This window comes from Gekko japonicus, unplaced genomic scaffold (assembly GCF_001447785.1).
Source record: "Gekko japonicus isolate JY-2015 unplaced genomic scaffold, Gekko_japonicus_V1.1 scaffold90, whole genome shotgun sequence".
Classification (NCBI taxonomy): domain Eukaryota; kingdom Metazoa; phylum Chordata; class Lepidosauria; order Squamata; family Gekkonidae; genus Gekko; species Gekko japonicus.
Genome location: NW_015166421.1, coordinates 2,005,643 through 2,029,781, shown reverse-complemented (window position 1 = coordinate 2,029,781; position 24,139 = coordinate 2,005,643). Strand labels below are relative to the sequence as shown.

The 24,139-nt window shown below is 42.6% G+C and overlaps 2 protein-coding genes across 2 annotated transcripts in view; one reads left to right on the top strand and one right to left on the bottom strand.

The window, feature by feature from the left end:
• PPM1M (protein phosphatase, Mg2+/Mn2+ dependent 1M) overlaps window positions 1-15,253 on the top strand; it is a 17,334-nt gene extending 2,081 nt beyond the window's left edge. The window contains exons 2-9 of the mRNA XM_015411682.1: window positions 353-607; window positions 1,106-1,218; window positions 4,013-4,097; window positions 4,407-4,525; window positions 10,802-10,865; window positions 11,628-11,735; window positions 13,363-13,511; window positions 14,159-15,253. Coding sequence (XP_015267168.1) covers window positions 353-607; window positions 1,106-1,218; window positions 4,013-4,097; window positions 4,407-4,525; window positions 10,802-10,865; window positions 11,628-11,735; window positions 13,363-13,511; window positions 14,159-14,303 — 1,038 coding nt within the window. The 3' untranslated portion in view covers window positions 14,304-15,253. The remainder of the gene's footprint in view (window positions 1-352; window positions 608-1,105; window positions 1,219-4,012; window positions 4,098-4,406; window positions 4,526-10,801; window positions 10,866-11,627; window positions 11,736-13,362; window positions 13,512-14,158) is intronic.
• Window positions 15,254-20,084: 4,831 nt separating this feature from the next.
• WDR82 (WD repeat domain 82) overlaps window positions 20,085-24,139 on the bottom strand; it is a 31,532-nt gene continuing 27,477 nt past the window's right edge. Inside the window, exon 9 of the mRNA XM_015411683.1 lies at window positions 20,085-21,089. Within this exon, the coding sequence (XP_015267169.1) occupies window positions 21,060-21,089 (30 nt within the window). The 3' untranslated portion in view covers window positions 20,085-21,059. The remainder of the gene's footprint in view (window positions 21,090-24,139) is intronic.

Here is a 24,139-nt window from a genome sequence, read left to right as displayed (position 1 = left end):
GGAAAGCTGTGTCAAGGTGTACGCATGTTCTCTGCCTGGAGAGAATATAGCAGCTGTGCGGGATGTGCAGGCACTGCCCATCTCACTGTAGGTTGTGTTGGCACAGTTAGCCAAAAGTGTTCATTGGCATTTGGAAGAACTGCCTTTTGGCAATTGAGGTGGCAGATGTGCACAGAAAGGCCATGCAGTTCTGAGTTTGGCCACTTGTCCATGGCCACAAATTGAGCTTCACAGTCCAGAGCAGGAATTTGAAGCTGGATCTCTCCCACTGCCTGCTATACCACAAAATGCCAGAGGGGTATCAAGAAGGAAAGCCCCATGTAATGTTAACTCTTGCTGTTTTGCATTTCAGTATCTGTCTGGCTATTACTGGGCACTGTTTGATGGTCATGGTGGTCCAGAAGCGGCAATTATGGCTTCCAACTACCTGCACTATTGTATCAAGCAGAAACTAGAGGCTGTGGTGGGGGGCATTACTGAAGACCGTCCCCCAATGCACCTCAATGGACAGTGTGTTTGCCAAAGTGACCCACACTTTGTGGAAGAAAAGCAAATCCATCAGGAAGATGTTGTCATTGGAGCTTTGGAGCAAGCCTTTCAGGAATGTGTGAGTGACCTTGCTTCATTGTTTTCCCAAAGAACATGATGTGCTCAAGATAAAATTACTCATAAGCCACATAGATGTGTCTAGGCATTGTCTGTGTCCATGTACCTGTGAAAGAATAGTGCCGCACTCTGCCCAGTTGGATGTGTATTCATGATTCAGTCCATTTTCTGTGCAGTTGAGTGTTGGACGCAAAATTCAGGAATTCATGTTTCTTCTTTACACGTGTATAATTGTCTTGATCACGACAATATTGGTGTCTATCTTTTCATAATCCACCAGTTCAAACTGAAGTTTTTTCATGTGATTGTGTATCAAAAACACAGATGTATAAAGAAACATAAACGGTGTTTGTGTAAACAAGCTTTAAGTGTATTGATGACAAATAGCCATTTGACTTGACTGATCATTAAGATTTCTAACAATGTTAGTGAAATCAGACATCAGCCTTTGCTGAGAAATATGTCAGCTGCCTTTAATAATCAAATGCTTTACCAACAGGATGAAATAATTGGTCAGGAGATGGAAGCTGCCAACCAATCAGGAGGCTGCACAGCCCTAGTTGCACTTTATCTTCAGGGAAAGCTTTATGTGGCAAATGCGGGTGACAGCAGGTTAGTCAAAGGTCCATCATTTTGGTTTTTAGCTCTGAAGTATCTATTTGGCTAAAACAAGTCCGATATTCAGTTAAAGTCATAGACCTCAACTATCTATTTGGCTAAAACAAGTCCGATATTCATAGACCTCAACTAGATGTAGTTATGCTACTGATTAACTACTTGGAAGCCTTCATGCATAAGTTTTGAGCAAATGTTTTCTTATAGATGTGTTACTATGAATCTTGGTAGAAATAGGGACTTACCAGGAAACCATGGTAAATTTCCAGTAACGGAAGGAGAGGTGGTATTTTTGCTGATTCATCCCTTGTGGTTTTTCCATAAGAGTACCATATCCCAAAGCAATATTTTGGGCTTCCGGGGGGGAGGGAGAGTCCCATTATGCAGATGGAAATTACTCCCATTCATAGAGATGTCACAGGATCCAAGCACTGTACATATAATGGAGACATAATGCCCACTAAAATTGTGGTCAGGCATGATGAAATGCTCACCTAAAGCTACTTTGTCCGTTTGTTGTATGTGCATGTACATACAAGTCTAATGTTTTCATTTTGGTTTCTAAAATGTCATTTGTGGTTCATTTAATGTGTTGTTCATTGGCTTCGATGGTGAAAACATTTCTGATATAACTTCATTTTTCATCTAACTGGAATGAATTTTTCAGGGATTATCAATACCATCTTAAATGGAGTTACATTTTCCTAAGGCCAGTGACTTCGAAGGAAAGCAGGGCTTACGATAGCACTGTGTATCTCTCAGCCAAGAGGCCATCCCTTTCAGGTAGATGGTAGAAAGAGATACCATTTTATAAGCAGTTAAAGTCTCACTCACAGAGCAGGTAGGGACAGACATTCTTCACCCCTGGAAGACAGTTGCTATTGCACAGGTAGCATGGTGGAAAGGTCACAGGATTTTTTTTTGGGGGGGGGGAGTATATATTGGTGTGTGTGTGTGAATGTGTTTGTGAGCCTGGAAGTCATAGTGACTTCTGGTGACCCCTTGTGGGGCTAGGACGTTTCAGAGAGGTGGTTTGATTAGTCTGCCTCTGTATCCTGCTTCTGGTATTCCTTCTAAGTACTTGCCAGGGTCGGCCCTGCTTAGCTTCCGAGATCTGATGAGATCGGTCTTGCCTGAGCTATCCAGGTCAGGGCACTCACAGACATTCTTCTTTAACGGCCCTAGGTTCTGACTTGGGGCTGCTGTGGCACCTCAGTACCCTTATTCAGCTTTTTCTCTCCCACACCAAAAAGCCAACGCTGACGCTCTGCAGTGGAGTGCTGCAAAAAAGACCCATAAAAGTACCTCTTAGCCCTCCGTAACCTATCTCTCTGTCTTCCCCGGGCTAAAAGGACTACCAGCCCTGCACTGCTCTTAGGCACAACTACTTGTTCTTTGCTTACTATTCAAACCACAGGTTGAATTATGTGGTAGAGAACAAACAATGGGAGGGGGGGGAGTGCTCAGTGGAAATCACTTCAAGTGTGTGTGCAATGCCGTGAGAAGGAGACCCGGAAAATCTGACTCTTAAAGTGCATACCTTTGGGCAGTATGAATAATACGAGAAATATACTTCTGTGGCCTCCACATAATAACACTAATGCACAAGATACAGTGGCACGGACTACAGAATTATAAGGAACAAACAAGTCTAAGGGGATGGGTGAGAGAAATGCTACATTTTGACATAGTAAGTAGACACTCAGTTGGCAAAGCATCGGAATCTGTAAATGTACAGTCTGTATGAAAACAAGGCAAAGTATTTAGGGTGAACTGCTGCATATACAGAATCCAGAAAGTCTTTTCCACATCAGCAGCAGCTGGTGAAAACTATGGAGGGGGGGGGGACAAAAAAACCTCTTCTGTGCTGAGATGTCCTGTCTGTTCTAAAAAGGCTTCACTTCCTGTTCATCTGACTTTCTCCCCCCACCCTCTGATTCTGAATTCTCAGTTAGGCAGCTGGGTGCCAGGGAAATCAGTATTAAGCAATAATGTTAGTTTACATAAGACTGACTTCTGCAAACTTGGGGAAAACCCAGGTGGAAAGAACAAGGAAAAAAGCGAAAGAGGCCTTACCCGCCCCCAGCAACATCTGTATGTCTCCTGATGTGGGGAGAAGAATTCCAGGTGGTATTTTGGGTTGCCATTTTAACTGATGCTATGGTGTGTGTGTATATGGGGGAACTCAGGAGCAGGGAGAGGGGCTGTAGCTCAGTGGCAAAGCATCTGCTTGGTATGCAGAAGGTCCCAGGTTCTATCCCCGCCATCTCCAGTTAAAAGGATCAGGTAGGAGGTGATGTGGAAGACCTCAGCCTGAGACCCTGGAGAGCTTTTGCCAGTCTGAGTGGACAATGCTGACTTTGATGGACCAAGGGTCTGATTCAGTATAAGGCAGCTTCATGTGTTCATGAGAGGTGACAATAAAGGAGACTTTGTGGGGGCTTCGGGGGGGAATAAGATTAGGGTGACAAAGAAAACAGTAAGCAGGTGGGATAGCAGTCAGAGAGAGGGAAGACCAGGCCAGGTGGGCAGGGATGGACAGGAATGGAGATCAGAAGCAAGGGAGATTGGAGGGGATGGAGGTCTCATTCTTGGTTTTGTTTTTCATTAGTTAATAAAGACATTACATACATAGTAATATGACAATATTCTTGGACTGGCCAAAGACACCCCCCCAGCCAGATATGTGCAGTGCACATCCACATGTTGCCTACGACACTTATTCCCATATCTGAAAAAAATATGCTGACAAAAGCCCACCTGCAAATAACATCAGTTCTTTTTGTTTCAGGGCACTTCTTGTTAGAAAACACAGCATTGTTCCTTTAAGTACTGAATTCACTCCTGAGACAGAGAGGCAAAGAATCCAGCACCTGGTAAGAGAATGTTCTGTTTATTTTGTAAAGGTTCTTCCAGTTCTTTTGTATTTTTCTGATCCATGCTTTCTTGTGAGTAGTTTACTTGTATCCTGGTGTGTGTATTTCTCCTGGTATATGTTTTCTAAGTAGAGTCTCTATTTGTTTTTCATCACTAATGGGTAGTGGGTCCCCCCCCCCCTGTGCTGTTTTACTCCCCATGCTCAGTCATTAGCAGAAACTCTTTCAGTACCATGGAGTAGGTCAGTTACAAAATATTGTGCCTTCATTTGTGTTGTGCAGACCTTAAATTTCTCTTTTCGTTCTCAGGCTTTCATATACCCAAAGCTACTAGCTGACGAATTCACCCGGTTCGAATTTCCAAGGAGATTGAAAGGAGATGATGTGGGTCAGAAAGTTTTGTACCGGGATTACTCTATGCAAGGCTGGTGAGTAAATTGAGCCTCTTGGCCTTGGTCTAGGACTGCCCTGGATTAGGAATATTTCAGCATTATTTCAATTGGCAAGCAATTATCTCTTACTTGCAAGTTGTTCCATGTCCTTGCTCAGGAAGTCACCCACCCTTCCTTGCCTTATTTGCCGCTCCCCATCTACACTGGCAACCACTCTCTGTACCTCTAACCCAGCCATGTTGCTAGGCTGGGAATCCTGTTGGGGGGGGGGGCTGAGAGTATTTCTAAGACTGTGCTTTTCTCTGCCCCTCTGTGGCTATGGGCCTGGTGAAAAGAGCACCTAGAATTCAGGAAACCCTAATAGCAGTGGCTGGGGCATACGGTGGCTACCTTTTTGCTCTCTTCCTGTCTGCCTCTCTGCAATATGTATACCACTCAGAGCAAAACTCCATACCTCAGTCTAAGAATCATATACAGTATGTGTGCTTTATTTGTAACTGCTTCCACAGGAAAAAAAAGTGTTGGTGTCTAGAGCAAGAAGTCTTCTGGCCTCCTTCAGACCTGTTTTAGGACACAAGGCTGCTATGTCAGGAACAGAGCAATTTCACTGTTGTCGATGAATGTAGAAGAGGGCCTCCACAGGTTGCATATTTAGGTGTGCTACAGATTTAATGTTTTGGCTTGCATCGGGATCCTTTTTGTGAATGGCGGAGTAGTAGGCAGTCGTTTTAGTTGTGTCGCAGGAATAATAAACAGGACTGTTACAATGGTTTAAAGATTAGCAAATTTTTATTCTAGCATAATCATGCATTTGATGAAAAGGACTCTAGTATACAAAAACCTACGCTTGAATGAAAATTTGCTGTCTCTTAAGGTGTTAAAGACTCCTGTTTGTTTTTGTGAATGTTATCTTACCCAGAGAAGTGAATGCAGTAATGCTTTAAAGCAGTGCTGTGTGAAATGTCTCTGAGGCAAAGACTATGGTCACAATCCCACATAGTTTTATTTTTATTAAAATATGTATATGTATTCTACTTTTCAATTTGATCTAAATCAAAAACACAGCTAGCAACAAATAAGGGGGGGGGGTCGCACCAACTGAAACTGACTGTTGCCCTGCAAGAGCCTTACGCAGCATCTATAAGGCTGTGGACTATAACTATACGCTGGGCTGTACAATAAGTGTGCCAGGGTATTGGACTGTGCAGTAGCCCGATGATGGTGCCAACCTCCCAGACTGTAGACACATGCCCAGCCGAGGGAAGCCTTGCCCTGAAGCAGTGTGCCAGCCAGACGTGGACCTGTGGACATACCTGATGCCCTTCGCTCCTGCATCCCTGCAGGAGGCAAATCAACCTCCCTGGCGCCAGAAGCACGCAGCAGCCAGCAGCAGTTCTCTATGAAGAAGCCATGCTTCACATAAGAAGCCTTGAGTGTTCCTGCAAAGGACTCCATAGAAGGCACCCTTCCCCCCCCCTTCTTCTAGCCTCACCAAGGACTGCACATACTCATCCTCAAGTTAAACAATACAACCTGGCCGTGATGGGATTAACAGGGTGGCCAAAGACACCCACCACCCATCAAGATAACACAGCTGTAGATCGTCGGATCGTTGACTCTTAACGGCTGGCCAAGCACCTGGAATGACTGTCTTATCTTTTCCTTTTTCTTACGCCATCCACTGTAAGAGGTGTCACTGTTAGTAGACATTATATCAATTGCCCAACACTAAAGTCCATTTTCTTGACCCATTAAGGAACTGGCATTTTCTAGCATCTTCCTGGGGACTATGTGTCTTGGTGGCTCACGCCCCAAGCCCCTCATAGGGTAGATAAGAAGAGCATCTGCCCATTGCTTGCTCTCTCTCTTTCCTACCTACCTGACCCCACCCTGTCTTGCTGACTCCATTCGTAGTGCCGTCTGGAGTCTACCACGTGTGCTGCTGGTCAACACCAGATCCCTTCCCTAGTATTTTCCCTATTTTTGCTGCAGGATCACCTTGTTACATCAGACAAGTAAAGTATCACCCCAGTCAATGATAACTTCCTGCTAATGCAACTGTCACTGTACTTTTCTATCTAAATTCTTAGTTCTGTATTGCTTGAGTGTGTGATTGTTTTATTTTATATCGTAAGTGGGAGAGAATTAGTAAAAGAAATCATTTTATTTAAGATCTAATCTCTGTGTCTATTTCTGGGGATCTGGATAAATTGGACTTTGGTATACACAGGTTCTAGGGGCTGCGGTGGCTCAAGTGGTTAAGACACTGAACTGCAGGCTGTGGAAGATCAGTAGTTCAGCAGTTCGAGACCCATGTGCCGCATGACGGAGTGAGCTCCCGTCTCTGGCCTCAGCTCCTGCCAACCTTGCAGTTCGAAAGCAAGAAATTGCAAGTAGATAAATAGGTACCGCTTCGGTGGGAAGGTAACAGCGTTCCATGCACCTTGGCATCTAGTCATGCCGGCCACATGACCACGGAAATGTCTTTGGACAGTGCTGGCTCTTTGGCTTGGAAACGGAGATGAGCACCGCATCCCTAGAGTCAGATTCGATTGGCTTTCGAGCAAGGGAAACCTTTACCTTTACCTTATACACAGGTTATTGCTCCCTTATTTAAGCCATTGCCATTTAATATTCAAATTCCCCACATTTATTAATAAAAAAAGGCAATTTGGCGAACACTGACAAAATATAAGCATCAGCAAATAACCAGCCTCAGAAACCTTGAGAAAATGGCAGCAGCAGATAGATCAAACTAAAACTTACAGAAGGGTCTCTTAAAGAGCATGACCTTAACCTGATGCCTAAACTCTTGCCTAAAAAGTGCAAATGAATTTCTCTTGGAGGAATTTCCAGCACATTAGCAGCACTGTTGAAAAGGTCCTTTCACCACTCAGTGGAAATCTGACGTTTTATTGAGGATTGGGCTTACAGAGACATGTGATTGAAGAAGATCTTCATGTGTGAATAGATTCAGGTGGGAGCAAGTAGTGCTTTACAACTTGAATCCAGGCCATGATGGACTTCAGTTCAAAGGCTAAGAACAGGCATTTTAATTTGAGCCTCAAGATAAACTTGCAGCCAATTAAATTACCATCAAAATAGATTAATATCCGTGTCAGTGGTCCTAGTTAAAAGTAATCTAATCTAAGTGGGGGTAAAGCATGAATTACTGTGGCCAGATTGTTGGTCTCCAGGAGAATGTACAGGTACTGAACCTACCTAATCTGGTAAAATGCATTCCTGACTGTAGAGGGGGAATCCAAGAGCATGCCCATACTCTGAACCTGGGTTGAGACCCCAAGCCCCACCTAACAGAAACTGTATACCTATTCACGAATAAACTGTGTTCCCAATCAACAGTATTTCTGTATTATATAAACTTAGATTTGCTAGACTAATCGAGTGGAGCACTGAGTCAAGGTCAATGTTTTGGTTCTGACTTTTAAGGCCTTGAGCGGTCTGGGACTGATGTATCTGCGGGACCGCCCTCTCCGCTACACCCCTGGGAGAGCATTACACTCTTCACAGAACTTGCTGGTGGCCCCCAGCCCTGGAGATATCTGGCTGTCCTCAACCATGGCCAGGTGGAACTCTCTGCCAAATGACATCAGGGCCCTGAGGGATCTTATCCAGTTCCACAAGGCCTGTAAGGCAGCGATGTTCCGCCAGGCGTTTGGTTGAGGACAGTGACGGTTTACATCATAGCTGGCACCCTACCTGGATCCCTATTTCTTGTGGAGTTTACTCCCTCCCCATGCTTAGGAAGCACTCACAGAGTGGATTTGGGAGGGAATTGCAGATTTATTTGCCACTTGCTTTTAATTATTGTATAGCATGCTGGATATGGTTTTATGGTTTTATGTTTTTAAAATGTGTACATCGCCTAGAGCCCCACAATCGTGGGGATTAGGCGATTAATAGAATCATAGAATCACAGAGTTGGAAGGGGCCATGCAGGCCATCTAGTCCAACCCCCTGCTCAATGCAGGGTCAGCCTAGAACAAACTCATTTGTTATGAGGGCCGGATCTGACATAAATGAGACCTTGCTGGGCCGGGCCACGAGTGTCATAAAACATAATGCCAGGTAGCGGAGATATAAACTTTATAAAGGACACAAACACAAAGGGTTTTTTTTACTTAAAATAAAAACATGCTTAAAACATTAGCACTCTTGCGATATTTTGTTTATTTAACAGTGACTGATAACTGACACCTCTTGCTCTGAATTATTACATCAAAATGTCTGTGCTGTTGCAATCTTGAGTATGCTGTTCAGGCGTGTATCTGTAAGCTGCAAACCTACGATGACGCAGCAGCAGCAGAACTGGAAGAAGCAGCAGAAGACAGCCAATTCCACTGTGGGCCTGATGGAAGCCCTCCGGGGGCCTGATCCGGCCCCTGGGCCAAATGTTTGACACTCCTGGCCTAGAGCATCCCTGGCAAGTGCTGGTCCAGCTGCTGCTTCAAGACTGCCAGTGAGGGGGAGCTCACCACCTCCCTGGGCAACTGATTCCACTGCTGTACAACTCTCACTGTAAAAAAGTTTTTCCTCATATCCAGCCGGTACCTTCCCGTCCTTAATTTAAATTTAACAAATGTAATGTAATGTAATAAATAAATAAATAAAATAATAAAGACTTCATGCCACAGTCTCTGCTTAAAGAGTTGTTCAGAAATCAATCCATCATCCTTGGCTGAAATAGGCCTGTCAGTTTGACATCAATACTTGGAAAAATTCTAGAGCAGATTATTAAACGCAGTGAGTTAACTGGTAGTAGCCAGCATGGGTTTATCAAGACTAAGTCATGCCAGACCAACCTTATCTCCTTTGTTTGACAGAGTTACTAAAATGGTTGGCTCTGGCAATGCTGTGGACATAGTGTATCTAGATTTCAGTAAAGCATTTGACAAAGTTTCTCATGATATCCTTGAGGATAAACTGGTTAAGTGTGGGCTGGATGGTGCAACCATTGGATGGATTCATGGTTGGTTGAAAAATCATACCCAACGAGTGCTCATAAATGGCTCTGCATCTACATGGAGGGGAGTCTCGAGTGGAGTGCCGCAGGGCTCGGTCCTGGGCCCGGTGTTGTTCAATGTTTTTATAAATGACCTGGAGGAAGACATAGAGGGGATGCTTATCAAATGTGCAGATGACACAAAGCTGGGTGGGATTGCTAATTCTGAAGAAGACAGAGTCAGGATTCAACATGATCTAGATAGGCTCGTACAGTGTGTCTCAGTAGAGATAAGTGCAAAGTCCTACACTTAGGTACAAAAAATTAAAGGCACAGATATAGAATGGGAGGGACTTGGCTTGACAGCAGCACATGTGAAAGGGATCTAGGTGTTCTGGTTGATCACAAGCTAAACATGAGCATGCTGTGTGATGTGATTGTGAAGAAAGCTAATGGAATGTTAGGATTCATTAACAAAAGCATTGTGTCCAGATCATGGGAGGTGGTAGTTCCGTTCCATTCTGCTATGGTCAGGCCTCACCTGGAGTACTGTGTCCAGTTTTGGGCACCACATTTTAGGAAGGATGTTGACAAGCTCAAGCGTGTCCAGAAGAGGGCAACCAGGATGGTGATAGGGTTGGAATCCAAGTCTTATAAGGAAAGGCTGAAATAATTGGATATGTTTCGCCTGGGAAAGAGAGGGCTTAGAGGGGACATGATTGCAGTCTTCAAATATTTGAAGGGCTGTCATGTAGAAGATGGAGCGGATCTATTTTCTATTGCTTCAGATTGCAAGCCTAGATCTAATGGGTGGAAATTACAAGGAAGTCGTTACTGGCTATATGTCAGGAGAAACTTCCTGATCGTAAGAGTGGCTGAGCAGTGGAACAGACTGCCTCAGGAGGTGGTGGATGCTCCTTCGCTGGACATTTTCAAGCGGAGGCTGGACAACCATCTTTTGGCTACGCTCCTGCAGAGTGCAGGGGGTTGGACTAGGTGACCTGCAAGGTCCCTTCCAACTCTAACATTCTATGATTCAATGTTTTTATGGTTTTAAAATTTGTACATCACCTAGAGCCCTACAATTGTGGATATTAGGTGATTAAGAAATGTAATGTAAGAAATAATTCCAGTCCATTTCTGATCTTGGATGCTGAGAACCTTCAGTCTCCCCAGAATTGTACAGAAGAGGAGGGGCTGGGTATTGTGAGCATAGTGACCATATCCAGAAACAATGAAATTCAATTGAAATGAATAAACTTAAATATTCCTGTCTGTGTACTGGATTATGGCCATCCAGTGACAGAATGGCTCATTGGAATAAAGACTCCATGCCCTTTCTGTTTCAGGGGATACAAGACAGTAGAGAAAGAGGACCTTAAGTACCCTCTTATCCATGGACATGGAAAACAGGTAGGTGAGCACTCTACAGACATGTACAAGCCCATGCTTCATTATTTACAGTGACTTGTATCCTGCCATTCTAATCAGCAACGTTTGAAACCTTCTTTCAACTGGTGGGAGAGACATACGTTGGAGAAAGGCTCCTTAAGGCTGGTGAAAGGTGTCAAGAGGACCTTAAGTACCCTCTTATCCATGGACATGGAAAGCAGGTAGGTGAGCACTCTACAGACATATATAAGCACGTGCTTCATTATTTACAGTGACTTGTATCCTGCCATTCTAATCAGCAACGTTTGAAACCTTCTTTAAACTTAAGTTCCTCATCACCTGGTGGGAGAGACATAAGTTAGAGAAAGGCTCCTTAAAGGCTGGTGAAAGGTGTCAGACTTTGCTGAGTTTAGTGGTAGGGTACAGATCATTGATTTCTGTAGTTGCAGTTGGACATGAAACTATTGTTCTGTCAAATACCTCTCCTCCCCTATTCATTAAAGTAAGCCTGACCACAAATCTGGTATGTTTGCAATAGGTAGTGTGGGTCAGCGGTCTTGTTCATATAATAATTTGCTTATGAAATTCTCCATCTAAATTTTCAAATGTGGGTCTTTGCCAAGCATGGTCTTTTCTAACCAGGTGTGTTGGTCTGAAGCAGTAGAACAAAGTTTGAGTCCAAGGGGCACCTTTAAGACCAACTATGTTTACTGGCAGTTCTGAAGACTGGTGCCAGTGGGTTCAGCTTTTTATGAAATCACATCATTTTCCCAATGGCTTTAGGCTCGGTTGCTTGGTACCCTGGCTGTGTCACGAGGCCTGGGAGATCATCAGTTGAAAGTCATTGAAACGGATGTTGAAGTGAAGCCTTTCCTCTCCTGTATTCCCAAGGTAGGAAATCAGTAGAAGGTGGAGGCTGCTGCATTGGAGTTCAGCTGGGTCATTATTCTATCATATTCGGTCTGAGCCAAAGAAAGAGTAGCTCTTAATAACAGTGGGAAATAATAGGATGAGTTAGCTACACAACCACCAAGTGCTACTGGAATAAATGCAAGATTGACTTTGAATATTTGAGGATGCTATATACTAGGTCGGGCATGGGGGACATCTAGTCTGCTCTAGTTGGCAGGGACTTTCTGGGGTCTCAGGTAGCAGCAGAGGTCATTTCGGGGGGAAACGCAGGACGAAGCCCCGCCCCCTGCTTCCGGCCCTCAGTCAGCCAGGAGGAGGCAGGAGAAGAGGGAGGGTAAGTTGCTTCCTCCCTGCCTCTCCCCACCCCTGCCTGCCTGGGGCCAGGGAGGGCCTTCACGGGGCTTCCTTGCCCTCCCTCATGGGGCTCGGCAGTGGAGCTGCAAGGCCTACTGTGATCATAGCTCCTCAGACTTTCTACTTTTGGGTCCATTGTGTATTTTGCAGTCTAATATATAGGGCAGTCTATTTGTATCCATATTTTGTGCTCAGAATGAATAATTGCAAATCAATAAATGTGCTTTATTTGTACATTTATTCAGAGCTTCATATTTGATTTATAGAATTTGATTCAAAATAATATCATTTTTCCAGCTGTGAGGAATGGTAGGCTGAGAAGGCTAAAGTGAGCTTCTATAGCAGAGTGAAGGTTCACATCTTTTTCTATCAAATCTTAGCCTGACCCTCTAATCCTATCACATTAATTTCTCTGGCCTGGGGAGATCATTAACATCTAGGATAACAGTACAGCCTGTGCTGACTTTGTGACTTTCTAGTGATTTTGTCTGGTCAGTTGGGATGGGTGTGTGCCTTTCATACCTTGCTTGTAGTTTCCCAGAAGTGCTGTGTAGGGATCTCCAGTTGGCTGTATCTGAGCTGAAAAATATACCTGAAAATATTTTCTCAGCAAAATACAGATAAGAGTATATTTTTGCCTTACTGATTTAGCTGTTTCTGGTTAATCCCCCAAATATTTGGGTACTTTCCCAGCTTGGATACAGCAGATGTATTTGGAATTATATGGGATTGCTGGATAGCTGCAGTTAAAGGGCTCTCATTGGAAACAATGGAGGATGGGAGTACCTTCTTTGGGGGCTCCTTGAATTGGACCCCCTGCTCCAACCTTTTTGAAACTTGGGGGTCCTTTTGAGGAGAGGCAGCAAACTTGGTGCCTCTACCTCATAAAACAGACCCCAAATCGATTCCCCCTTATACTCTATGGGGACCATTGACTATAATGGTCCCCTGAGGGTATAATGGAGCTGGAAAAAAATCCTGAATCCAAATACCATACCGGTATTGGAATTCAGGAACATTTTTCAGGTCCAATACACCCGTACCCAAAAAGTCCCCAATTATTTCGCACACCCCTAGTTACGGGGTGGCCCTGTTGGAAAAACGTGGTCCTTGTGGTCTGATTTAGCAAGGCTCATCTTATTGAGAGAGGCACACTATAAAAATTTGTCTTTAACCCCCCATATAAATTACAAACACCTGATCTGGGAAGGATGATTAAGAATAATTCATGTCTATCTATATTTCCGGCTAGGTGGAAATGTATGACTTGACTACACAAAATATTAAGGAAGATGATGTCCTCATTATGGCAACTGATGGACTTTGGGATGTTCTGTCCAATGAAGATGTGGCCCAAATGGTCAGGAGTTTTCTTGAAGACAACAAAACTGACCCACACAGGTACAGTTTGCAGTTTGACCCAATACAGAGAGAGCAGAGGCTCAAGTCTCTTTCCCACAATAGACTGTGCTGGTTGTTGTCCTTGTATCATGGAGATGTTTAAGTGGGAATAGTTCACATATTCCACTTTCAAGAGAACTTCTAATCCCTACATTCTAGCCCACTGGTACTGACTATTCTGTGTGCCCCCTCCTACTGTATAAATGTATAGAACCAGTGGAAAACCTTCTTATCTGTTGATAATGAGGGTGTTGATTTCCATCTGATGCTACTTGCCCCACGGGTAAAAGGTTAACAGCAAAGGTGTCTGTGTTGTATTTTATCTAAAGCTCAGGTCAGGATCCCAGTGATGATTTGACTGCTCTACTGGAAGTGTTCCTATGTGGCTTTTGCAATCAGTTTTTTAAGATTTAGAAAAGGGCTCAGGTGAAGGGAGGGAAGGTATGCTAAAGGCTATGTGGTTTTGCATCTAACCAGCTGGAGGGCTTTGCTTTCTTGGCTATCTTTATATTGTGCCCAACCTGTGAATTGAACATCAAAGCTTAGCCCTGCGCTACTCACTGAGCTCAACCTTCATCTCTCTGTTTTAAGGATTGCTAGTCCCTGTTTAGCATGACAAAACAGTCGTTAATGTCTTCTTTCTGTAGGTTTTCGGAACTGGCCAAGTGTTTGGTGTGGAAAGCAAGGGGAAGGAAAGATGGATACTACTGGACTCTGGCCAACAACGCCTCCGCTTCCTATGATGATATTTCAGTATTTGTAATTCCACTGCACAACAAGGATGAAAACTAGGGTCTGTTTCTAAGGAAAAAGGACTCCACTGCATTTTGGCCATTATAGCTGTTGCTGAGATGGTATCCACAGCGCTTTAAAAACTTTTATCTTCAATCAATGAGGGCGGAACTGGGAAGTGCCATGGATAGTTTCAGATGCCACAACTCATGGCAGATGTCAATTTCCATCACCTAAAAACTTTTCCAGCAGATAACTGTGCTTGAGATGCCTTGCTGTTGTATAGAAAACAGGACATTTTGATATAATGGCCTATCTTGTACACTATGAAAAGGGTACTACTATTAATTGTCATGGAGAATCATGTAGTCTACCAATGTTCTCCTTTACTTATTTAAAATACTTGTAACCTTCCTCTCCCTTTATTTACTTAATTTATATCCTGCCTCTCTGGGTAGATAAAGCAGCTTAAAATTCATCACTAAATAAAAAAGTTAGAATCTCAGAAAATTCATGCAGCTCAAATCCTATTAAATGCTCTAGGAAAATAGAATGGCCTTACAAAAATGGTGCACTTCTCCAGGAAAGAAATGGGCTTTACTGGAAGCCAAGTGAGCTATCTCAGTAGGTATGACCAGAGGGACACATGGAGACTGTCCTTCAGCTGTGCAAGACTCTGACAGTGAAATGCACTTGAAGTTACTCTGGAAGCCAGTGTAGTTGTTCTAAAGTAAGTGAGATATTAGTCTCAGCTAGCCTGTGACAACTTGTGCTACTGCATTCTGAACCAGTTGAAGTTTCTAGGTTGTCTTCAATAACAGTCCAACCATGTGGTTACAAAAGCATAAAGGAACCTCCATATCCAGAGACAGTAAACCTCTGAACACCAGTTCTTGGAGGGCCTTTTAGCTGTGGCACCCAACATGTCACACTCCCTCCCCCAGGCAAGTGAAGTTTTTTTCAGCTGGGCTTTCTTCAGTGACCCTTCCTTCCTGCCTTCTGTTTTAATTGCTGGGTATGTTTTTATATATGTATATTATTATTGGTTATAAATTAAAATATTAAAATGTTCTGCTTTGAACTGCTACCTATCTCGGTGGCCCCACCTGGGCAGAATATGAATTCTGTAAATAAGTAACATGGACTTATCATTACATCCTGTTTGGACAACTGGTTATGCACGGAAGTATGGTGCTAGAGGAGATAACTCTTAGGACTAGCTAGGTCAGCAGTCTAAAAAAGGACAGTTGGTGAACGAAGGCATTCTTGACCACTGTATGAATCTGCTTCCCAAAGAAGGCTGAGGTAATAAACACAAGCTGTTTTTTTTACTGGTTCCAAACAACCCCCTTTCCCAGCATGATTTTAAAAGCCATGGATCAAGAATGCGAACAGCCAACAACCCTGTCAGCATCCATTGGCAAAAATCAGATCTACTCTCAACTCGGTCTCCAAATCAGAATGGTCCAGATTTTATCAGCAAATAATCTCTCTAAAACATCTTTAACTAAGTCCCAAACATCAAACTATTACACTGGATAAGGTTCAAATGACATGGTTGTGGCAGAGGTGAAACCCTTCAGCCACTGCAATTGTCATGGGCTTGCAAATGGGTGCTATAGCGCGCACTGATTCATCTAGAAAGTAAAGGTAAAGGTTCCCTTGCTCGAAAGCCAGTCAAGTCCGACTCTAGGGTTGCGGTGCTCATCTCCGTTTCAAAACCGAAGAGCCAGCGCTGTCTGAAGACGTTTCCGTGGTCATGTGGCCGGCATGACTAAACACCAGGGCGCACGGAACGCTGTTACCTTCCCACCGAAGTGGTACCTATTTATCTACTTGCAATTTCTTGCTTTCGAACTGCTAGGTTGGCAGGAGCCGGAACTAGAGACGGGAGCTCACTCCGTCATGCGGCACACTCGGGTCTCGAACTGCTGAACTACTGACCTTCCACAGCCTGCAGGTCAGTGTCTTAACCACTTGCGCCACCCCAGCTCCTCTGATTCATCTAGATTTCTCCCAATTCTTTTCATAGCTTCCCAATGAACTAGGGGACCTACCAAGTGGCAGGATAGGGAACCAGGAAGCAACCCTAGGGGCCTAGCCAGACCATCATTCCATCTGGCTACAAGGGCCTCTCTTCATCAAACATCATTGTGGTTGAGATTGTAATAGTAGCCCTTACAAGCTACTGGCTACAAATGCTTTGTATTCAATTTATTGCAATTGGAGTCTAATGAATCAATAGTACAACTGAACCATACCTAAGACCTACAGGAAACCTGTAAAGGAATGGCCCAGCTACTTCAGGGATTCTTGGTTGCAAGTTGCATTTACAAAGGACAATATATCTCAATTACTCCTCACTTTGGATTATATTTTTTATTATTATTATTATTTATTATTAACATGTTCTACTTCAGGCACGAGGGCCGCGGTGGCTCAGAGGTAAGACGCTGAGCTGCAGACCACGTCTGTAGTTTGGCAGTTCAGCCCCCTAGTGCTGCTTGATGGAGTGAGCTCCCGTCTCTGGCCCCAGCTCCTGCCCACCTAGCAGTTCGAAAGCAAGAAATCGCAAATAGGTACCGCTTCGGTGGGAAGGTAACAGCATTCCACGCGCCTCGACATTTAGTCACGCCAACGACATGACCGTGGATAAGTCTTTGGAAAGTGCTGGCTAACTTTGGAGGAAATGGAGATGAGCACTACCCCCTAGAGTTGGATTTGACTGCCTTTCGAGCAAGGGAAACCTTTACCTTACTTCAGGCATGAGATTTTACTGTGTCTTTACACTTACCTTCTCTTTTTATATATCTTCACGACAACTCATTTACATATTTGAAATGGTTTTAGCATAACTATGATGATCTTGTAACAGAAAACCACTAATGTATTCATGAAGGTGTTAATGCTGTACTGGGTCACGCCATCAACTAACCACTGGAACAATGTAGTAGAGTTAGAGGATAGCTATGTTTCTTTCAGAAGCAGCACAGCAGAAATGGATCTAGGCATCCCTTTAGTTATCTGATACTCAAGCTACTTTAGCTGCTCTTAGGCCCTGTGTCTTACGGCTTCACTAAAGTACCTCCCATCCAAATATTATAGTTTTAGTCTTAAAGTACAATAAATGCATTTCATATAACAAAATGGTCAGGAACTTTATAAAGAGCCTCCTACAATCTCTTTACCCACAGGAAATCCATCCTATCCACCGCTCTGTAAGGTATATCTTAAAAACGAGTACATCTTGGCATACAAAGCATTATCCTAAACAAAGCTTTTCCCAGCAACACACAGACATTTTACTCTAGTGGATGGTAAAATATTTCAGTTTTATATAAAAGCAAATTATACACAAATGTTTGAAATAAACTGCTAAGCATAAAAAGGTACAGCTATTCCTGCATTATTATGACTGGGCACAAGCCAGACAAAGTTAAATACTTTAATACTCCATTGATTTCAACAATGTTAAGTAAGAGTCTAAATTTCTTAGAACTGTGAAATTTTAGTGACCGTAGGTAATTGTTTAACAGGTCATAAAACATTTTGCTGCAATCTGGTAATAAACTGTATTTTAAGCCTGAGCACACCTTCAGATACACTGGTCTTTCCCCACAGCCTACTGATAAGCAATTCAGTAACTTGCTGAAATCCCCCATCCTGCTATCACAGCACTCCTATAACTTACTTAGTGAAACAGAAAATACTTTAAAGGTTTCCAGTGTTTCATAAGACCTTGGAGACTGTTGACCTTATTCCCCTCTCTGCATTATATCTGTGAACACTGTAACAGGAAGACTGACAGTACAAAACAAACACAATTTAATCTTATTTACAAATGCTTTTCATTTACAACACAAAAAACTTATTTTTCCATATGACATTGTTGCTGCAACAACTTGATAACATCCTTTTTTATTTTTAGACAAGGTTACCCACTGAAATTTGCAGCCAAATCCTACATGTTTACTCAGAAGTCAGTACTTACTCCGAAGTAATGTGCATGCCATTGACTCTTAGTTTACAAACCCAAAGGATTTCAGTTGCCAAGGAGATTATTTTTAAGACTAGTATTACTGGTCAGTTTCTTTTTAAATTGCAGAAGTAGACTCTTATGGTTTTTCCTAAAAATCTATGTTCAAGTGCACTTTGGAATGAGAGAATAGGGCATTCTCTTCCCACTCCCCAGGATTACATGCTTGCACCTTAAGATTTTATAAGAAAAATCTTAGATACCTTTTCAAAAATAAAACCAACCCTTGATGTGAGAAACAAGCAGAAGGCTGCACATTATTAAGGTTCAATACAAGTTGATAAAGCATTCATGCTAAAGCCTGGAAAAAGGCTAATATTTATTCTTTCATACATTAAAAGCAAGAACAGTTACAGCCCACCATTTTTGCCTAGGAGTGTTTGATCAACATGATCAACAAAAAATATTGACGCCCATGAGGAATTTTGTGTTTGAAAGGTCCAAATGGCCTTACGCATCGGAAGCCCTGCCTCACATCTTCATTAAAATATGTTAACTTGCCTTTTTGCAGCTACTTAAAGCAGCATTATGGATTTTTGCTCTTAAAAATGGTAATAACAGTAAACTCAATACTTTTGCTCCTTGAAAGAATGTATACAGCTGTGAAGAAAACATACAACTGACAGACAAGACACTACAAATTTTATACAAAATCAGCAGTGCTCCAGTACATCTAATTGTGTAATTTATTTTCAATTGAAAATGTAAGGCCACACTGAAGTACACCAAATGCAGTGGATAACTTGAAAGATGCACAGACAACCGTAGGTGCTCATGCATTTTCCAGCAATGCTTTTCTAATGACATATTTCACTTGGAAGTCAGATCTCAGCAAAAGATAAACACATTTCATTTGTTTTGCTACTAACTAGCTCTGGATGAATGGCAATCTCCCTGAAGAAACTGTTTTTGGGAATGATAAGTTAAAAGGTGGTACAGCCAAAGTGACAGGGTGCTGAATTGCCCACGAGAAAAACGCCACCAGCCTGGGGCAACACATTAAAATGAATTGCCCTGAGGATCACAGCTAAGAACACTCCTGCTCTGGGTCCTGATGTTGTATCCAACCGTCTTGTCCTTTCTTCTGGGCTTAGTGCTGCAGAAGCCTGGAGAGGAGGAGCTGGCAGCTGACAAAGCCTCTGAACTGGAACTCCCTCCCTGGCAGATCAGGGAACACTCATCATATGGTCTCTGCACAGCAAAGTAACCGCTATACAATACTAAACCCAGAAATACAATAGCAGAAAAGCAACTGGTCCAAAGAGATTGCCCCTCTCCTCTCTCACCAAGCCCAAACAGACATATACTCCTCATACTGGTTAATGCACAGAACTCTTTGGATAATGCAGTACAATGTACATTAATAATGTCAGAAAAAAATACTTCATTTATCCATAGATTCTGCCTACAGGAATATGTGGAGAGCCAGGGTATAGCCAAAGAGGCCTGGGCTCCTTAAGAAAATACTTTGGTTCTTGGAGAAGGATTCAATAAGCACAGAGGTCTGAAGGGGAATGAACTCTGCTAGAGCACAAAGCATTAAAACTGTGTATGCTTGAACAGTAGTTCACACCAGACCTTAATAAATTTGGTGAAACTGCCATTAGTAGCATTAGCCCCAAAGTTATCAAACAGTATTAAAAGCAAACTTAATATTTCCAGTTCTCCTGGAAAGGAGACAAAGACTATGTTTGTTACAAGCTTTATCCTTCTACAAAGAGGTGGCCAGGGAAGAAAACAACTTAATCAACTGGAAATTCTGCATTTGAGTCTTGATGGGGGGATTTTTTGTTGGGGGGGGGGGGGGAAGAGAGAACCATGCTAACTTTAACAACGGGACAGAAGGAGTAAACCTGTACGAGTTGAAAAACAAGATGAATGCTGCTTGAAAAGACAGGTAAAACTGCCAAGACTAATTCCGCAATACTGTATTGGTCCAGGGTTATATTTTAATAACTAAAAGTAAAAAAATATTATCCCCCCCACCCCTATTTACAAAAACAGCAAAGGTTACACAGAAAGGTTACAGGGACAGAATTTCTAGTAAGTCTATTTCAGAACATTTTCCACTTGAAAGGCTTCTTTATTGCTTAAAATTGCCCACTTAAACACTTCAGGTGTCCTGTACGTCCCAGTTGATACCAAGGGCAAACGACACAAAGTCTCTATTCTATGTAGTCTCCTGGGAGCACAACATTCATGGCAGCATCAGCACTAATCCCTTTATGCAGATAAACTCCTTTCCATGAGGGCAGCCAAGGAAGTTTCTCCCAGAACCTCATTATGGATTAAAAAGTTGTGCGTTATCTATGGCACTTCAACCTAAAAAATTAGCAATATATGGATACCGTTAAGATTTTGGGTTGGGGAGAGCACGTGGCAAGATTCAACAAGCCAAGGGTTCCAGGAGTTTACAGGAAGTAGTAACATTCAGTTACTAGCAGAAAGAACTGATATATCAGTAGGTTTCAACTGTGGGAACATTCAATCAGAATATGTTAGAGGACCACTGTCAATGAGTTCAACTTGAATAAGTTCTGCTACACTTGAGATGCTAGCAAATTGTGAATCCTTTTTTCCAGCCAAACGGTGCACAGATGAATGAAGAATTCCTTTTGAAGAAGAGCAACAGAGTCAGGTCTATAGTATGATACAGAGATGTGTTGGAGAAATGCATTCAGTCAAAGTAATGCAATATCAATACTTTTATAGTGATCCTTGCAAGTATGGTGCTGTCCACACGATGTAAAAATTGTCCAGAAGAAGTGATGAATCCAGAACTAGTCATCTATTGTTGGTAACCAAAAGGCCTGAAAGAAGAAACAAGTGTAAGCATTGTCTATTAGAGGGGTGTCAAACATGAGGCCCGGGGGCCGGATCAGGCCCCTGGAGGGCTTCTATCAGGCCCATAGTGGAACTGGCTGTCTTCTGCTTTTTCTTCGGGTTCTGCTGCTGCTGCGTCATTGTAGGTTTGCAGCTTACAGATACACACCTGAACAGCATACTCAAGATTGCAACAGCACAGACATTTTGATGCAATAATTCAGAGCAAGAGGTGTCAGTTACCAGACACTGTTAAATAAACAAAATATTGAAAGAGTGCTAATGTTTTAAGCATGTTTTTAGTTTAAGTAAAAAAAAAACACCTTTGTGTTTGTGTCCTTTATAAAGTTTATATCTCCACTACCTGGCATTACATTTCATAACACATCGCCCGGCCAACAAGGTCTTATTTATGTCAGATCCAGCCCTCATAACAAATGAGTTTGACACCCCATGTCTAGTACCTGCTGGTTTAGACAATGAGTGGGGGGACAGCAGTGCTTTCTAGAGTAACAGTTAATTTTTAAAAATCAGTTTTCCAAGCTAGCTCGAAATCATTTCCATAAATAAGACAGAGAAAGGTCTTACAACCAGGCAAGGTAGATTTTCAGGACTGCTCTTTTATTGGTTTGATTTGCTGTGGTTTTCTGAATTACCCTATACATTATTTTATTTATTTTAACTTTTGGTTAGGCTAGGTCTCAATTGGCAAGATGGTTCTGTTCATTCTGGGAGAGATGGTCCTAAAACTATTAGAAACCCAGGCTATGAATAGGTTAAAACCAGCACAAAGTTACAGAAACATGAATCAGTGCGGCAAGGTACACACTGTCTAGAAAGAGATGGAGCCACTACACAAAATACTGATGGGGAAAAACAGGCACTTGTTCTAACAATGCCAACCTGCAGTTTGGTGTAGTGGTTAAGAGTGCGGACTCTAACCTGGGAGAACCGGGTCTGATTCCCCACTCCCCCACACGCAGCTGCTGGTGTGACCTTGGGTCAGTCATAGGTTCTTTCAGAGCTGTTCTCTCAGGAGCAGTTCTCAAAAGAGCTCTCTCAGCCCCACCTACCTCACAGGGTGTCTGTTGCAGGGAAGGGAAGGGGAAGGAGACTGTAAGCCACTCTGAGATTCTTCTGGGTAGTGACGGGTGGGGTATAAATCCAATCTCTTCTATCTAAATAAGCACTAAATAAGCCTCAAAACAGTATCACACTGAGTCTAGCTTATGACTCCTACCACCTATTTCCCCCACCTACCACCTCTTCACAAAGGCAGCCTGATAAAGTAGGAAAACTTGACTTAGCATGGACAGTGTTACACCATACAAATGAGCCTATTAAGATGTACTAATTTATACCAACTAGATTCAAGTCCAGTAGTACCTAAGAACAAGATTTTCAGTTTATAGGCTGCTTTCAAGAGCCAAAGGTCCCTTCGTCAGAACTGAAAATCTTGTTGATCTCTAAGGCGCTACTGGACTCAAATCTAGTGACCCTCTGAAACTATCTTCACGTTCTATTATCAAGGCAATTAAAAATTTCAGGATTTAAATCACTTAAGAGGAAAGACTGACTGAATTCACTGCTTTACATCAAATCTCACATTTGTACTTCTAAACACATCAGTGGGTAATGTAAGCATTAAAACAACTAAACTGAGCATTTATATTACTGGTTCTTGCAGCTTACACAGGCACTTCAAAATGCATTATTCTGTGTATTCAGAAACGGAAAGACCCATTCTAATCCTTTCCTGATCTACTTCAACCCACCCACAGATTAGTATTCAGCAAATAATGCCTGGCTGTCACTTGCTGAATGCTGACACAAGCTCTTCCCAGTCGACAGGAAGTGCGCATGTGCTTTCAGAGCATGGGGCTGGATATAACTACCATCACACACAATGGTGTGGGAATTTCAGCTTCAGCCCTTGGTCACTTGCAGAGTGACCAGCAGTATTTCAGCAGTAGGCTATAGACAAGTCGGAGGGGTGCAGGGAGGAAGGCAGAAAACAAGTTGGAAATTCGACTCCATTCCCTAAGATCTCTCCCTCCAGGAGCCTTTAAGCTCTCAGGGGGTTGAGTAGGCTAATTTTTCCCACTGTTCCGTTTTCTGTAAGTGGTCTCCATCCTTTCTGAAGCATTTTAAGTTTTCACCAGGCTTTTTAAAAAATTGTCTTTCTATGTCAATTTATAAAGTCATGTTTTCTGCATACCTGAGAAGTCTTCTGAGAAAGTTGATACCCCTCACCACCTTGCTGTGGGTGGCCACATTATGTAGCTTTCATCAGCCACACAGAAGCTAGCCAGCTTGCTATGAGATACAGTGTCAGTACATAATCTAAATCTAGATTCAGGTGTAGAAAAGAGCAAGAGTCCACAGTAGCACCTTAAAGACTTAAAAATATGTGGCTGGGTATGACCTTTCATGAGTCACTGCTCACTTCTTCAGATACCTGAAGAAGACACCTGAAGAAGTGAGCAGTGACTCATGAAAGCTCATACCCGGCTTCCACATACTTTGTTAGTCTTTTAAGGTGCTCCTGGACTCTTGCTCTTTTCTACTGCTACAGGCAGACTAACACAGCTACCCATCTTGATCTAGATCCAGGTGGTCAGCCGTGTTGGTCTGAAGCAGCAGAACAGTTTGAGTCCACTGGAGTTTTAAGACCAACAAAGTTTTATTCAAGGTATAAGCTTTTGTGTGCAAGCACACTTCTTCGGATGTAGAATTTAAAATGAATTTAAAATGCAAGAACTTTTCCCAGTTGCTCTTTCTTTACATACAAAACCGGCCTTTAACTCAATGGGCAGATGGTCAGTGATCATGTTATGTTATGGGCTTTAAAGTGTTTTATTAAATTCAGATGTTATTTCACACCAGCTTATTTAAAATAAAGAACCTTATAGAGCCAATTTAATATTTTGTTTTATGTTTTGTTTTCTTTCTTATGGATAAAAACCAGAAGTTTTTCCTTAATGCAAAAAAGACACCAACTCATTCCTGGCTGTATACGGAGAACTACATAAATGTT